General features: G+C 29.6%; 2 protein-coding genes across 2 annotated transcripts; both read right to left on the bottom strand.

The window, feature by feature from the left end:
- Nucleotides 1-160: 160 nt before the first annotated feature.
- Nucleotides 161-5,089, bottom strand: LOC137835591 (Chaperone DnaJ-domain superfamily protein). The gene is made up of 9 exons (XM_068644175.2): nucleotides 4,697-5,089; nucleotides 3,724-3,814; nucleotides 3,582-3,642; nucleotides 2,369-2,446; nucleotides 1,958-2,031; nucleotides 1,589-1,702; nucleotides 1,366-1,473; nucleotides 580-618; nucleotides 161-491 (listed from the first exon to the last, which is right to left on the bottom strand). The coding sequence occupies exons 1-9, from the start codon at nucleotides 4,795-4,797 to the stop codon at nucleotides 405-407; spliced, it is 753 nt and encodes a 250-aa protein (XP_068500276.2). The 5' UTR covers nucleotides 4,798-5,089; the 3' UTR covers nucleotides 161-404.
- Nucleotides 5,090-8,685: 3,596 nt separating this feature from the next.
- On the bottom strand, nucleotides 8,686-10,579 carry LOC137835592 (FAF-like protein (DUF3049)). Its single transcript, XM_068644176.2, has 2 exons — nucleotides 10,446-10,579; nucleotides 8,686-10,246 (listed from the first exon to the last, which is right to left on the bottom strand). Exon 2 carries the CDS (start codon nucleotides 10,202-10,204, stop codon nucleotides 8,933-8,935), a length of 1,272 nt encoding a protein of 423 aa, XP_068500277.2. The 5' UTR covers nucleotides 10,205-10,246; nucleotides 10,446-10,579; the 3' UTR covers nucleotides 8,686-8,932.
- Between the last annotated feature and the right edge of the window lie 8,224 nt (nucleotides 10,580-18,803).

An 18,803-nucleotide genomic window follows, 5' to 3' on the forward strand; every position in this document is an offset into this window, starting at 1 on the left:
TTATTTATCCATTCATAGGATACAAAAAACAAAATCTTCAATTTTTCTCACTGTTTTTTCATCTTACTTTGTGCGCAAACGTTGATTTGTCATCGTATAAATGAAATTCTCCATAAACACGTCTAACCTAACATTACAATGCTTCAGTGCGGATGGCCAGTAGTCATAAGTTTGTTTTTTATATTTAATAATTCCTATGTGTCAGTATGGGGATGTAACGACGTCCTAGCATCCCACGAAAAAGGGACATTCATTCGCTGGAGGTGTACATTCCATTAACATAAATCGTATACAGGTAACAATCAAACTGATACAAAAGATAGCCTACATCAATGAGTTCTCTCGAACTCCTGGTTTAATTGATAGCTGTCATCATCTTCTAACAAATGGTAGAACCCATACCCCTAACCTCTTTTTACAGGCCTTTGAACGTAGGATTTGTTGGGGTCCTCCGTCTTAAGCTTCGGAGGGCGAATTTCCCCTTTCTTATTCTGCGAACATACAAAATGGTACATAATATTATTAATCTTAGTTCCAATACATGTCAGACGGAATAGTCAAGTATACGAGATATCTCACCTTCTTTCCACCCTTCATAAAATCTCTCCAGCTGGATACCTGATGATGAATTGCATTAATTTATAAGAAAAAAGTACGGCATGCCAAGAAAATTCAGCTTATTTTTTAAACAGACGATGAAAAAGCATGATAATATTTAAACAGCTTCAAGGCAAGTAAATGCAAGAATCAAAACAAGTCATGCCTATAAAATTCAGATTATCTTTTAAACAGCTTCAGATAAAAGACAGGTGTAGGCTTAAAGTGCAAGAATTAAAAACGGAACCCTTGTATCAGTTGAGAGGAGAGGCTGCTCATCAGTTGTGACTAAACTTAGTAATAAGAGGAATGATACATTGACAACCTGCTTCAGTATACAACCTCTATGATGATATAAAAACTCTATGATAATATAAAAAAGGGTATTGTCATATCATACAAAAGTTGAAATTTTAGACAAAGAAAAAGGGTTGTATGCTAGAACAAGGTTGTCAATGTATCATTTTTTTAGTAATAACTACTAGACCATTTAACTATTTTCTACTGTATCCCCAGCGATGGTGTTACTTATGTTAAAAAATTCTTAATAAATATCTCATTATTTTACCAGATATACTGGCACTTTAAAGATAACCATAATACAGAAAACCAGAAGAATATGTTGAACGTGAACAAAATATTGCCAAATTCTGGAAATCTTTATAACTTCATTGTAGATATCAAAGAAACACATCAGAAAAAAAAATGCTTTAGCCAAAGGTTTGATGTATAAAATGAAGTTTAAAGATGAAGTCATAGAAAACTAACCCTCTTCTCTCGTGTTCCTTCCCATTCCTCCTCGTGTTCACGCTTTCTTTTCCACATTTCTTTTTGTTCCTCTTCATCCTTTTTCAATCTGCCTTCCTCCTCAGATATCTAAATAATATCGAATAACTTAAAAGGAATAAATTATCTCCAAATGATCCCGCTGACTTGTTACTAACATTTTCAAAGACACGTGAAAATTTGGAAAGGGTGGATTAGAGCATACCCTCATTTGCATTTTTCTTCTCCTCCATTCTTGTTCTGTTAATAGTTCACGAACTTTGACCTTGAGATCCTGCTTGAATTCCTCTGACTGTTCATATTGTTTATCATATTTTCCCTGAGAAAAAAATAAAATGAATTTCTTAAAAAGCAAGGGTATTGTCTCTTAACAAATAGTGATAGACTGAGTTTTCAATATCAAAGTCTAGTAATCGTAGCATTGAGTGTGTAATCGGATCACTAGGGAGGTACAGACAGACACCACCAATAAGCAACACACACACAAGGGGAGACTATTCTAATATTCTAGGTTGCAAATTCTGGTGTTAAAGATCTTAAAATTGCAAAAGAACCTTTATAAAATTATGCATACCTCTTCAACCAGAGACTTAATTTTTGAAGCTGTATCTTTCTTGAGCTGTTTCTTCCTCTTTGCTCTAAGTTCTTCTGCAGTTCATATCGATGATAAAATTAGTTCTTTTCTTTAATATGTACCTAGCTTTCCCATGAATAAGCATTTCTTCTAGGGGGGGCGCATAAAAAGAAACAAAAATAAGAAGATAAATGGGAAAAGAAAACACAACAAAAGAAAGCTTGATCCCAAGTCACAATTTTGGGGTTTGCAATGAGGGAAAAACACTACTTTTGCTAGAACGACAAAGATAGTAAACCAGGTATCACAATAATTCAGAACAGGCTACAAAGCTTAGCGGAAACAATAAGCACTTTTAAGACACATATTCAGAACTAGATTCCAAGCACAAAAGACAAATATAAAACTAACCTTTGGCTGAATTAACTTGGCTAAGAAGGTAATCTCTTTCATTTTGATCCAGTAATAACTGTTGAGCTTTTGCTAATGCTGCATCCATTCAAGTAAATACCACAGCAAATATTAAAAAATATAAACTTCTATTTTTCTGAACCCTATAGCTGAAAAACTACTACTTTAGATCATTATGTTAGAAATCACATTCAAAATACAGAATCAATTTGATCACACAAAGAGTAAAAAAATAGGATCCAGCTTCAGACTCTCCAATATTGTAGTTGTAACCAGTAAGTAAAGGGGTAAATATCGAACCAAATAGCAGTTGAATGACACATAAAATACCAATGGTAATAGGTTAAGCTGAAGTAGATACAGAAGATAGTACAAAGTGGTAATTAATAACAGTATCTACTACAAAAAGGTAAGTACAAGAATACGTTGAAAGAACTGTTTATAAATTCACAGTAGTATGTCTCCTGAAGCTATATCAAAGTAACTGTGAGAAAAAGGATGCATTCATAGGGGCACACACTATTACTAATTTTGAACCCTATTTTCCATCATATATGCCGAGGAAAGAAGTAATCTCTCCCAATATGTCAAAGCTTTTAGTCAATAATTATTCTAAAAGTAACATGGCTCAGTACATTTATGCACTTATTTGTCTTCCGGAAGGAAATTACAAGTTTTGGACTCAAGCTATAGTCCCTAAGTAAATTATGTCTTTGATTGGAGAGGTATGTAGAACTTTACTAGTGTTTTACCATTCTCTGCTGTATGATCACAGCAATTGCTTTCAGGACTCTGGATAGTAAATAAAAAAGACATGTTTTAAACAATAAAGTAACAAAACATAGTTCTATTTGAAATGAATGGGGCCCAACTCAACCCCAAAAGCTAGTTCAAGAGCGAAAAATTGCTTAGTCTAATGCAAAGGTTACTTTGTCTATTTTCCTGGCTGATGTGGGACATCTTAGCTCAACTCCAAGACCACTGGACATCGAAATGTGGCTCAATATCTAGATTGAGTATGCCGCGATACCATAATAGATATAAACTATGCCTAACCAAAGAAGCAAGTTCACGGGGTGAGGATTTTCTGTCTTATAAGGACTACAATGGCAACGTTCATAGAAAATATGGGACAATCAACAAGTTCAAATAAAGATAAACAAGTAAAATATTTAATTCTTCGGAGGCTATCATAAAGCATGTAGTCATGTACCTCCAAAAGCCTCCTTTGATTGTGGATGCTTACATTTGTCAGGGTGAACCATCAATGATAACTACACAAGATTGGCAAAAATATGTTAAGAGATAAGCCAGCAGACGAGTTGAAGCAGCCCTCAGTACGAGGAAGACATTACCTTGCGGTACTGTTTTTTCACATCATCAATTGATGAATCAAATGATAGGTTTAGATACTCAAATGGATTCAGCTTAAAACAAGAGAGAATCCTGTGAAGAAAATCAAAACCCAGAGAATGTTGATTAGAAAGTAGAAACAATACCAAATTTATTGTTTTCAACATAAATATTTGGTAATAGCGATTACGAATCAAGACTATCTTTAAAATTGCAGATTGAAGAATATATTTGTTTAAAGTTCACAACTACACAAGCTTGCGCCCTTTCTTCAGCCATTGTTCATCATTAATGAATGAACCATCAATTACTAATTTCAGCTCCATCCTCAGGCCTCCTTGCAAGTTTGTTACATCTTCCGTCAAAGATAATACTCAATTTATTCCAGCCAGCGAAGAGCACAACATACAATGCTAGCATTATGTACACTTCAAATAATTCTCTCAAGTTGTAATCAAAGGCCAATCATATACTCATGCGAATGAATTTGCTTCTTCCCGGCATAAATACATAACGGCAGACCAAACGTTGATACTAAAATTCGCCGGTATTACGAAAAATCTGACAAAAATATCGCATCTATGAAAAACTGAAATTCAAACACGAAAGCAAAATAAAATGCCAATCACATATCTCCATCCTCACGCGGACGCATATCATCAACGTTCCAACAAATCAACCGACAGAATTTTGTATCACGCAAAAAATCTCAGCTGGAAGCTTCGGCGGTCCAAATCAAAATAATTAAAAAAGCAAACACTTCAAAACCACAACATAAATTCTCCAACAGATACAATAATTAAACAGGAACAACTATCCAGAAACCCTAACCATGACCTAACCTAAACATGTAACATCAACGCACGCATACATTAAAAAAATTACACGAAATAAAGAGAGATTGCAGAAAAACAAATTCAGAAGCACACAACGAGACAGCGAAACATACGCAGACAGAGAGAGACGTAGAAGTACCTGAGGACTTCGTTGTCCCTCTCAACTTCGCTAACTTCGGCGAAGAAGTTTTTGAGAAGCAAATCGTCGCTGACGGTAGCCGCGTGGTTTATGTCTCCCATTTCGCTTCGGTGGAATTCACTATTCAATTCAATTTTAGCTTTGAAAACGAGATTCGCCGATCGTAACTCTCAGAATCCTCTGGAACCTCTCTACTCACGAACCACAGTTTTTGACGCCGTATGTATGGCTTACAATTACATAATATTCTAGCGCAGTGTTTGTTTTATTTTCCCTTTATTCCTGAAAAAGGGCTTTTATTATCTCTAGTTCAACAATCAAACTACGCTTATTACTCTATATCCCTTCCGTCTCCTATATCACTAAAACGAAACGTCGTTTTAGAGCTGGTTCAAGTTAGTATCAAGTAATTATTATAAAAAAGAGATAAACATTAATATGCACTTTTAATATCTCTTATTAATATTTCATTTTTTTATTTTATTTCCGAAAAAGGAAACACTTTAATGGTTGGTGTAGTTGTTTCTTAAACAATCATATTACCCTCATTAAATATCTTTATATATAATTGACATTACCCATTTTATTTTATCAGTTATAAATTAGATGATACATATAACAGTTTTCTTTTATAAATGATAAACCAATCTTTAGAACCAACCTCTGGCACCACTCCCATTTTTTTATGAAGATCATATGGTTTCTGAATTGGTTGTGCAATCGAAAAACCAAAAATAAATTGCTGATTATGTAATTATTTTTTAAAAGGAAATGATCTTCAGATTGCAAAAATTTTTTTTTTTCCAAATTATACCATTCGAAAGACATTTTTAACTTTCAAATTATCTAATTTGAAAACGATAAACATGAAAAAAAAAATCTGAAAATGACAAACATGTTTAGAGAGTGTAAAAGAAATGTATGAAAGTCATGAAAGAAATACTCTTAAAGCAATGGTATATTGGCCCACTTCAATTGAATTTGGGCTTTTGAGTGTTTCTTAAGATTATTATATTTTTAAAATGATTATGTGCCTTGAGGGCACATGCCAACTGGTATTAAATACCCATTTTATTTGCCAACTCATGACGATTTTTTTTTCTGCTCTTCCATGTTTTTCTTCAATAATACCATATTTTAAAAATATTTAAATTATTCTTTAATGTTTTTAATTAAACAATTGAAATTTGGAGACTTCCTAATTATAGAATTCGAAATTAAAATTTGTGATTTTTATATATTTTGGATTGTGCAAAATATGCATTTTTGAATTGTACAATATGAAATGCATATAGATTATACAACTAGATTGCATAAGTACTGTACATTTCAAAATGAAAATTTTGTATTTTAGATTGTACAATCTAGATAAATATTTTTAAAAAAAATTATGCCGGACAACATCATTAGGTGTAGAAAGAAATCACCCTAACTCACAAATAGAAAGATACAAGATAATAAGTATATATATATATATATATATTCACATTTTTCTTCTTTCTTCCTCTCATTATTTATTTTCCTTAAAAAAAAGAAACAAGAATAATTTTTAATTCCTCCCCCTCTTTAAAGCACTTATGTTTTGTTTGGATTAAGGGATAAATTTGAGGAAGAGGAAAATGACGAATTTGAGAAAAAAAAATGAGGTTGTTTGAATTAAGAAAAAAAAGTGAAAAGTAAGGAAAGAAAATTTTATGAGTGATATGATGAGTGTACTTGATGAATTGTTTTTTATTGATAAAATTATAATATTACAATTTTGCCCTTATAATTAAAATTAATTTTGAAATGAAATATGACTATTTATTTGTGCATGCAATTCGAGTATGATTAAAATATATTTTTTCTGGTCTATATGAACTATCTAACATTAACATTGTAGATACATGAAAAAGTTATTGAAAATATATTTTGATAAAATTAAATAAAAATTATAACATAAATAACTATAAAAGATTTAAGCAAAATCCTATCAATTTTGACCGTAGATGTTTGGTCTAATAATGAAATTCAATCATATTGTGATCTTACTTACTTCAAAATATTTGAAGATAACATGTAAATGTGTTCTTAGTTAAATATAAAAAATATAAAATATAAACACAATGTTTAAAACTGAAAATTAATTTGGACATTCCAAATAATCTAAAAACACTTTTATTATTGAACGATTATACATTCATAACTGAGTTATAAACTTTTTGGAGGTTTAAGACTTTTTCACTTATATCAAAGTAAGAGCATTTTAGTGTTTATTAGTCTTAACTGTTTGATTCATTCTTTGTGGATTAGTATGCAACATTTCTAAAAAGAAGTATAGATATTTTTGAAAAATTTCTTGATTGATTGAGCAGGTGGGTCAATTAATCGAGATATGTGATTAGTTATTAGATATAGATATTATGAAAGAATAAAAAAAATAAAACTTGCTCATATTTTTCTCATTTAATTGGACAAAAGTAATATATAGTTTTGTTATACTAAAAGTAAAGTTGAAGAAGCTAACTAGCAAAATATAATTTGCTTTACACATGTGTGACAATTATACTATTTTGTGTAATTTCGTGTTGGATACTACTAGTATAAAGCAAAGTTATGGGCATCAAAATCTTTGTTAAGAGAGCCTTCTCGAAACACTTATATATTAGTTTTTATTACCCAATGTACAGTATTTAGTTTTTGCACTACTATTGAGTAGTAGTTGTTTTTCTTTCGTCAGATCCATTTTGTTTTTACTGAAAAGGCTGAAAAAGAAAAAAAATAATGATAATGTGGGGGAAATGGGTGCTATGGACCAACATTATTGGTGAAGGGAATTGGGTGGGTGGGTTAAAAAAACAAAAAGTAATTACACTTTATTTTCCAATAATATATCCTGCCATTTTAAAACTAAACAAAAAAATAATTAATGCATTATTACCGATTTTAAAATCCCATTAGACATCTCATTAATCCTAAACAGCAATAAATATTACGGGTTATAAAATTTTCTCTTACAATCTTTTAACATAGGTATGTTGGTATTCGAGATCACTAAAGTAAAATGCAATTAAGAGTCTATCTAACAGACTTGTTCACAAATGTTTCTCATAAATAAAAATATTTTTTAATATATTCCTATGCTAATTCTTTATATAAATACACATGTATGCTTTTAATTATTACAAAAAATATTTTTTTTGTTAGTTTTAAACTCCTGACATTTTTCAATATTTTTTAAACACTATTACTTAATTAATAGAGTTAGTTTAAAACTAAAACTAAAATTAATTATTTAATTAATATAATCAAGCTAGCAAATAATATTTGAAATTAATATATATAGTTACGTAATTCAATTAAGTAATATATTTTTTTATTTAATAAAAACAAGACAAAACAATTATATTTTTTTTATATTGTGTTTCATTTAAAAATATGACTTGCTGAGATTTTTACAATTTATTTTTTCTATATATTACTTTTGAATGATGGTAAAATAATTTGTTTTATAATATATACTAAAAATCATTTCAAATATTTAAAAAGTAAAATCACACTCATGGCTAATTTAATTTGTGGTGGTATTGTTTTTCCACCCGCAGAAATAGAAGTTAAGATATAATTGAATTAAAAGTTGATGATGTTGTCATTGTTCTCTCCATAATTGTTTTTCACATTTAATCACATCATTAAAAGATGGTGGAAAGTTCAAGTGGTGATAATTAACTTTAGAGATGACACACATTAGAGAAATTGAGGAGAAAAAACTATAAAGATCAAGTTCAATATCACTTGCGATCTTTCATGTCTCTCTAATCAAGCACATAACAGCCACTATCTTTGATTAATCTCAGGAGTGGTGGAGAGGCAAAAATATCACAGGACAGATCACGTTGTTCCCAAAACATAAGACCACTTAGAAAGGGCACGACCAATTTTGAAACCCCATTGGTCTATATTTTGCAAAAGGATGGTCAAAGAAAAACTTTGGTTATGGAGTTGTTGATAGCATAGACAACACAGATATAATTCATGACACTGTCCAAGAAATTTTTTTTTTCTGATCTTACAATTACAAACAAAAGTATTAAAACTCTTTCACTATCTTTTTCTCACCCTCTCAATTTTGTATTATTTGACTACAGTTCCCTGAATGAGTGGAACCAGGTGGAGAGAGAATGCTACAGCAGTAAACAGTGATTGAGTTGAGTAACAAGTTTTGAATTAGCAATGAGACCAAATCAGGATCTCAGGTTATGTAGCAATGCAATAAGGTTCCCCGAACAGAAAAGACCTCCTAGAATCCTTGCAACTCTTGAAATTGTTGTGTTGTAAGGTAATCGTGGTAGGAGAAGGAATGGTTTTTGAGTTGGGCTTGGTTTTGCAATAGTATTCATAAGAACTGAAAGCACCCGAAGATGAGGGAACTATCCGAGCCCTTGGCCTTGGTGGCAGAGGACTATGTTGTGCCACATCAACATCCTTAAAATTGACCACATTGTTGAACTTCTCCGACCATTTTGGACTTCTGTTAGAATCACCTACTCCACTTGGTTTGTTCATCATTAATGCTAAGCCAAACCCACTAGACAACAACATGGGTGCATGCTCTTGCTCCTTCACACAACACTCAAATTCCTCTGCCTCATCATCACCTTCCTCGAACTCCTCTTCTTCTTCTTCTGCTTCTTCTTCGGAGATTTCAGTAAAACTGAGGACAAGGCGACCATTTTCTCGTTGAGCAGAAAATTGGTTCAGAGAAGGAACAGACACAGCTTCTATGAACAACCTTCCGTTGTCACGGTGGGATCGCATGTGAAGTGAAGGGAGTGGCGGAGGAAAAGAACGAGGAGAAGATTTTTTCACTGCATGGTTTTGTTCTTGCACTTGAAAATCTTCCTCGTGAGAAAGCTCCACTTTCTCTCTCTCTTCCTCTTCTTTTTCTTCCTTCTCTTCCTCTGAATCCTCTGTCTCAGACGGTGAATAAGAAGAGAACCCATCTGAACCAGTTTCGGATCCTAGACTCTCCGTGCATATCTGGAGACTCTTTTCACTCAGACAGCTCTTTGACCTTCTCACAAGTGGATGAACATAAGGAAGGGTTGTTAATTTGGAGCTTTCTTCGTTTCCTTTCTTCGACAAAATTGAACTCCATACGTCAAACTCTCCCAGTTTGTCCACATTCTCCTCCTTCTTTTGAACTGTCTTCCAAATCTGGCACCGGTTTTGTTTCATTTCTTCGCTGTTGTCATCTTCTGACGAAGACGATGAGTCAGCGGCAGTGGCTTCTGTAAGCGAGCGAGAGATTTCTTCCGAGGAAGCGATCTTTTTCTTGGGAGAAAACCCATTTTGAGAAAGCCATTTCTTGGAAGACATGTCTGCGGATAGAGTGCGTCGAAGAGAAGTTGCAGAATCGTTGTTAGATCCCAAAATGGTGACAATGCCCTGCTTCTGCATCAGAAGAGTCTCTTCGTCTATTCTCCGAGACTTAGGTAATTGGATTTTCTTGTTCGTACAAGTTGACATCTTTAGTACCAAACACAAACAGAAGCACAAACACTTACTTATCTGCATGAAAGGCAAGAAAAACCAATAAGAAAATGCCAAACAAAATGTATATAGCCTGAGAATCAGGTAAACTAAACTAGTGATGATACCAGAATTTGAAGTTACATATTAGGTACATACGCATGCAAATTTAAAGAAAAAAAAAACAAATGGGAAGCTTAAAACACTAAAAAAAACAATTTCTTGGATGAATAGTTACCTTAAGCAACAGAACAGCATTCAACAGAGGTCTACTTTGAGATGAGTGGGGGTGAGAGTTGTGAAGAAGGTGGAAAGGGTGAGGGTTGTGACGCTTGAGATGATGTTAGAGGAATGGTGGTGGTTGATGGTAGTGAAAGAAGGGGAAATGGGGGGTATTTGTAGGTGCCAAAAAGCTTCTTCAACTGATACCCTACGCCACCATGAAAAGATCCCTTTATTGCTTTCCTTTTTTTATTCTTTTATATATTTTCATTATTTCCCATTTCATAAAAAGGCTTCATGCAATCAAACTCTTATTGGTTCATAATTTTGCTGTTTAGCCATAAAAGAATGTACTGACTGTTACACCACTGAGACATGAACTAAAATGAAAAGGGTATCAATGATTAATTTAAACATTCAAACTTAGTTAGAATTAGAATCATTACTTGGGTCTTATCAAACCTTCAAAATGTTTATCTCTTATTTATATGTATATGTACTATTCAATCTATATCAATACTTGATTTATACTTATACTACTAACGACTGTAACTCAAATACACAAGTTATAAATTATCATTCCTATTTAATACTTCTTCTTCAAGATCTTTTACCTAAACTTATAAAAATATGGTTTAAATATATATATATATATATATTTTTTTTTTTTTAAATGTTCCTAATTTAAAATTTTCATGCAAAATTGATTTTCTAAATTAAAATTTTAAATCTACGAGATATTTATAGTAATTTTTTTTATGTTAACATATCATGCTGACGTAAATGTAATAATGTTATAATATATTATCATTTAAAATAAAAACGATAAGAACTCATTTATACTTCTTTTAAGACAAGTATTCAGGGGACTCTAAAGATTAAATTAGGGATAAAAACAAATTTTAATTTTAAGTTACAATAACAGAAAACATATTTAATCCTAAAATTATTTAATTTTTTAAAATAATTTTCTGTGTATAATAAAAATAGAAAAATATATATTTAAAAATGTTATCTTAAAATTAAAAAAAAAACAAAGGGAATAAATTTGCCTTTAGAAAGCTATTATGTGAGAAAAAAAATAGTGATTAGATTGAAACATGAATCAGTAGTAATTGAAATTTAATTTTTAGTTTTTGAAAATATTAAAAAAAAAATCAAATTAAAAAAAATATCATTTATTTAGTGTTGGTCAAACTTTATGGATAAATTAATTTTTGCGTTCAACGTAAAAAAGAAGAAGTTTATAAGACATTATTTATTGTAGGAATTAATAACATGTATGCAGTGTAATATTACACTTAATAAAAAACAATCATGAGATAAATCCTCATATTATCTAATCATGTATCACTACACAATATAATATTCATGTCATACTTTCTGGCATAACAAATTGGTCATATCAAGAATTCAACTTCTACAAATTGATCAATAACAATTAGTTAAATATGGCTAATTGACAGTAACTACTAGATACTGTGATTAATTTAGTGGTATGAACTCTAATCAGTGTGAAATCTTTAACAGGAATAATATAAGCGGGGTACAGCTAAAAAATACTTGTAGAACAGTCAATACATTCTATTGGATTATATGGAATTTGCTTAGCCAACCCCCAACATTTTCTTCTTTTTACTCGGTGTACTGGGTTGGCCGGATTGCTGGATTATTCACATACTTTCGATACATTTAAATTCAAACAATATTCTAAAATATTATTTAGTTAATAATAAGTTAGTTTATTTATAAAGCGTGATTAACGCATAATTGGAATTTTTTTAACCCTATGAATAGACCATGATAACAAAGATTCAATCAAAATGTATAAATAGAAAAGACAAACAAACACACCTGCAAATTCTACTCGAACTGACTTGAACATCGAAATATCTTTACATATTCATCCTTCGTCATTTGGTGAAAGCAGAAGAACTGAAAGGCTAAAAGACCTTAAACTTGGAGGTTGAGAGAACCATAAGCTGAAGAAAAAGAAATCATTATTGAAAGAATTTAGTGTACTCGATATATATATTAAAAATTTTATTGAATATCAACTAATGGAATGATAAAAATAGTTATTCATTATATTGATTAAGTTAAATATATTTTATAAACTAAAAATTATTGATATATAAAATAGTTTTTATTATTAATAAAAATTCATAATAAAATTAAATATAATATTTTCAGTAACTAGTAATTGTAAACAAATATTTGTTTGCTTAGAAACAAGTTTTTTAGTTTTTCATTAGTTACTTTAAGACTAATTTTTGTAATAAAATTAAAAACTATTTTTTAGCTTTTAATTATCATATTATTAGAGATTTAAATTTTTATATATTTGGTCTTTAAATTGGTTTCAATAAATTTGGTTGTTAAATTAGTTTCTATATAATTAGTTACTAAATTAGTTTTTATTCTGATATCAAGTCCATTTAGATGACATCGATAGGGTTAATCACCGTATCCGAGATATTTTTCAGAAGTTCAAAACTCTGTCAAGATTTTGTCCTTAAAACGCATTAGAGGATTAATTTAAATTTCCCTTTGTTGTACTGGAACAAACTGTTGGGGACTAAGGAAACTAGGATTCGTCTTGGAATCACTCTTCCATTTCCAAGGATAGAGCTCCAAGCTTCAAAGTGGACAATTCATTTAATACGATGATTGATTTTATCGATACTATCTCATCGAACTTAAGATCAGAACAATTTAAATATAATTGGTAATGATATATATTACTAACATTATTATTCATTTTAATTGCAACATAAACACTAACTTGAACCAATTGTCTTTTGAGATGTAGCACCCCTTAAAAATAAAAACATGTTGAAATGAACTTAGAAACCCTGAGACATTAAAAAAAATAGAAAAAAAAATCAATCCTCAACTTCTAAGAACAAAATAAATAGTTCATGTTAGTTAAAATGCTCATGCAAATTTCTTTTTCTTACACATTTATAGAATTTATGATGTGATAAAAGAAAAAAAAAATAGAAGAAAAGAAGAAGAGGTGTCTAATAAATATATGTATTTGTATGTGACATGCAATGTCGTTTTCATTCATTATGTTATTCAACAAAGTATGGTTGATGACCTAGTGGTTTAATATCATAAACTTACTTTATTAGGAAGGTAAAAAGCTATTCCATCATATATAAGAACAAGAACATGCCATGATTGGAAATGATAATTGTATTTATATATGTTGGGACATAATAAAATGTTCATATTGTATGGTTTAGGTCGAGTCTGATAGTATTTATGGTTAAATAATTTTTATCATATTAGGAACTGATCCAGACAGGGTAAAAATTTGAGTTTTGAGGAGCTTTTACGTCAGAGGTTGAGGGATTGTATGGTCATGGATAGAGTCTGGTAGAATTTATGGCCAAATCATTTTCGATCATAGTATTTACGAATGATGGGACCCAAATCATTAATTGACAGATACGCGGATTAAAATTATTATAACTTAATACGACTAGGAAACGAAAAGGAACGACTTGACATAAAAGACAACAGAAAACAATTATCAAGAGACAACATTTCTTAAGATTAGAAATCACTCTTTGTGTCTTAACTGTATACTCTAGAAAAAGAGAAATCTCTCTTGACTAGAACAATAAAAAAAAAACATCTCTCTTAACTAGAACATTAACTACAACAATAAGAAAGAAGAAAAAGTAACCGTTAAATTGGATTCAGGTTTGTGTGTATACAAAATGGTATAAGAATTATAACATTTTTCATATTATTATTTAGCTTGTCTTCTTATTTTTGTGTGACTGCAGGAAATCCACATCTCATTGGTAGGATACGAATTAGGAAAGACAAAGTGACATTTATGGGGGTGAAAATGGCTTAAGAAGGAAGCAAAGGAATCAACTTTGGGAGAGAGCAATCTGATTGGGCGGCTAGAAACCCACAATCCCACTGTCTCAGAGAGAATCTCACACTTATATCAATATTAATTTTAAACTCACATATTTTAATCACAAGGAATAATGTATGTGGAAACGAATGAACGCGCGTCATGTCTTGCTTTTTTCGACCTCCTTTTCGTTACAATACTTCCTTCATTTGTCTTTCACTCCCTTTAAATTGGAATTTTTGGCAAACTAGGTCAATTTTTGTTTTCTTTTTATCAAAATAAGTATATTTTTATCTATGTGTTAGAAATATCGCATCAATTATAAATTATTATTTTTACAATATATAAATAAAAATAAATATTATTTTATAAGTATATTTTATAAAATTAAGTTAAATTTAAAATTTAAATTTTAATAATATAAAAAAATTGTGTCAATATAACATAATTTTTAATTTTTAATGTAATCAGTTTAAATTGAAGTAGTATCGTCAAAACACGACTTCACATTAATTTATCGAAAATTATGTCACCTTAATACGATTTCTTATAATAAAATTATATCTTATTAATATAAATTTTCCATGTCAATAATTTTAAAAAAAACAACTTCAGTTTAATAAAAGAAAATTGCCCCACTTTTCTTAGAAAAATCTTTTTAAATTCCTTCTCCTTCCTCGTGGAAACTCATCTGTCTAATACTCTAATATACGTATAACAATGGCAATTACATGCACAAATTAATAATACACACAAAAAGGTGCTGACGTTGATCAAGGTTTCAGACTCAGGGAATAGAATAATACACTATAAAATGCCAAATAACGTAAAAAAATGAGGAATAACTTCTACTATTATTTGCAGGGGCCGAGCTAAGAGAATTTTTAAAGGACCAGCCTAAAACAATATGACTACAATAAATCAATTTTCCCATGCATGATATTTATAAAAAAAAAATAATATATTTTTTATGAGCAGAAAAATATACAACTATATTAAATATTATAAAAGAAAAAGAAAATATTATCTTTAAAATTAAACATGCTAATCAACGTATTAAATCTAAAATAGAATTAAAATATTAAGAAAATCATATTATTTGTTGTACATGATATAGTAAATAAATTACAAAAAGTGGGATGATCATCAGCTTTTTGACCATCCCACTCCCTCACCCACCCCTAATTATTGATATCCTAAATTTATCTATTCTATGAATTTAGTTTATTCATTTTTAATTATATAAATTCAATTTCTTAACTTTTATCACTTTTATAATTAAGGTTTTGTTAATGTACTACTTATTTTGATGTGTGATAAAAGCTTGAAGGAAAAATATTTTACATTTTCAATCGCAGTTTGGATTTTTTTTTTTCATTTTTATTAAAATAATTTTGCTATGTATATTTATATTTTTAAACAACCATATTACTTAAGAACGTTAGCAATGAATTTAAAGCAAACAGAGTATTAATTGTTGTTTCAAACACTACACCATTGCATTTAGAATATATTAAAATTAGGTAATCATGGAAGATTCTACTAATAAAAACATGATTAAAAATATAATGGATAAATTTAAAGATATTTGGATATACTTTGACATCCTCGTGTAAGATGAAGTCCAACATTAAAATATAACTCATCATTTTGAACTTACTCAAATTAAAATTAAAATATATAAATTTTGTTAACTTTATTTCTATGTCTCATATGAATTTAGGAATTGTTGTGTAGCAAATATGATATTAGAACATGGAAAAAATTCATTTCTTTTCACTCATATAATTTTAATGTAAAGATAATTTTTTCGAAGAGTAGAAGTTGTTTCAACGTGGTAAAGTTTGATTATTTATTAATTAAGTTAAAAAAATGTAAGTATTCAAATTTTATTTCATAAAAAAATTATTATTTTTTAAAAAACATATTTCGATTGTCTTCTCTCTAAATTTTTGAGTGATTTGTCTATTATTTTTAAATTTTGAGTTTCTTATTAGTGAGAAAATAGTCTATCCATCAAAATTTTACTTAGAATAAGTTTTTTTTTACTTTTTCTTATAGTTGCTTGTTGATTTATTTATATGTCTAAGGATATTTGTTTGCATGTGAACTTTTATGGATAAATATGAATTTATGATAGTTTTGAGTTGTAGTCATAGAGTTTGATGATGAAAGTTTTCTTTGTTAAAAAAAAAATAATAACTTGTTGGAGTTTGACTTAAATAATTGAATTTTTTTTATAAGGAAAGTTAGTTAAAAATTGATAATATCTTAATGTAGAAGATCAGGACTACATGGATGTGACTTTGTCATGGTAATGTATTTTATGTAGGAATACTATATTGACATGGACGGTTGGACTTTTATGTTTTCAACATGTAAAAATGTATAAATATGATAATTTTTATATTTTAATTATGATTGGGTATTGTGAAAGTTGTTAGAAAATGTTAAATAAATGTGATTGTATTGTTGATGGATGAAAGATTAGTTAAAGTTGTTGACAAAGGTATATTTTTTTATTTATTTTAAAGAATTGATAAACTGATTTAAATTAAATTTTGTAGTTGTATTTTAATGGGATCAAGTTTGGATTTGAATATTTAATGACATTAAGTGAATATTAAATTTTGTTTGACCATTTTAGGTTGACTTGAATGTGTTATGTGTGGTAATTTGAGAGATAAATGTATTTAAATAAATTTTGTTTGATGTAAATGATTAAAAGTTTTAGAAATTTATATATGTTTTTATTTAGGTTTGTTGCATGATATGTATTTGGTATTTGATGTGGAATGTTGTAAACTTGAACCAATTTGATATTATTGAGTTGGAAACGTGTAGATTTTTTTTTTTAATAAAGATGGAGCATATTAGTTTTGGTTGGATCAATTTGGTACAAGTCTTATGCATGATTGTAGGTATTTATAGTCTACATTTTTCACTTAAGTGACACTTTGGTAGATAAAAAAAATGCAATTAAGAGGAGAGACTCAAATCAAGTTGATTTTTTTTCTCAAGCAAAGGTATTTTCACTCAAGCAAAAATCTCTCAAAGGATAGAGAGGTTTGATATGACTTAATTTCCGCTCAAGTAATAATCCCTAAAAAAACTAACTCACAACAATTTAAAGAGGTGTTTATTTGTTTAAAGACATATGTTTGTTATTTATATAGAAAATATGATTTAATTAAATTACTTTTTTGTTATATAAATATTGTTGTATAAAAATTGTATTCGTCAATTATGAGTTGTGAAAAGTAAATTGTTGAGACTTAGGGTTGATGGTGTGATATGATTTGAGATTGATGGTGTGATGTGAATATAATGTTTATCAAAGAGGTAACACTAGGTGTTATGTAATGATGAAATGTATTGAATTTTGGGATGTTTGTAAAAGGATTATCTTGGTTCTATTGTTTAGTGAACTCATATAGAGAAATATATTAGATGGTAAGAGTTGATGAGTGTTTCTATGACTTAGCTTGTGACTTAAAATAAAAGTTGGGTCTTATAATTCATAAGAATTTACTTTGTCACACAAGTGGATAAAGTTTCTTGTAAGTCAAGTTGTTAAAAGAGGAAAATATTATGCATTGTGCAAAATCTTTTGTGTCTAAATTCAACATATATGTATCTTATGTAACACTTGGACTATTATATATATAATTGTTCTTTAATTAGAAATTTGGAGTAGATTTTTTTTAAATATGATTTTCTTAAGGAGAATATTAATCATAACATAACCTCAAATATAAATGTATGTCAATATTTGACATTTCCAAGGCTTCTAGAATCTAGGTCAAACCTTGAAATTCCGCACCATTTAGAAGTTCTTATAGAAGCTAGGTTAACCTAAAACCTAGGGTGACACATGAAATGAAATGTGGGCTTGGCACAAACCCAATTTATACTAAGTACACTCTAATCTACTGAAATTAAAAATAAGGAAACTAGCTGGTGCTTAGCTCCAATCATGTGGGCTCTACTTCTGGTAATCCTTTCAGGAATGATAGGCTCTGAGGCACTGGCTATGGAATGATCCTGACATAGCCTTGGGTTCTGTGTCATGCTCATGGTCATCCTTATGAAAAGGTGGGCTAGCTCAGTGGATGCTCTATCTCTCAGGGATTCATTAGTAAGCCTTAAATATCAATCTTAATAAACTCAACACACAATAAAGACAATGATGACCTATGACTTGACCTCTAACCGTAATAATTGGGGCATTTGACTTGACTCACAACCATAAAACTTAATCTTACTTTATGAAACTTATGATTCGTTCTCACTTTATCAACAAGTGACTCAATCTCACTTTATGACACATATGGATCCATATTCCACTTTTGATGATCCCCACTGAACATCAAAAGTTGCTTGAGAAGTGATTATGTAGTTAAATATTTCTCATAAAAAACATTGGTATAATCATAATCATTTTTCTCAAAAAATTTTGCCATTTGCCAATAAAAAAAAAAATACTGACTACCT

The sequence above is a fragment of the Phaseolus vulgaris genome, chromosome 5 (assembly GCF_051622355.1).
Source record: "Phaseolus vulgaris cultivar YP4 chromosome 5, ASM5162235v1, whole genome shotgun sequence".
Taxonomy (NCBI): Eukaryota; Viridiplantae; Streptophyta; class Magnoliopsida; order Fabales; family Fabaceae; genus Phaseolus; species Phaseolus vulgaris.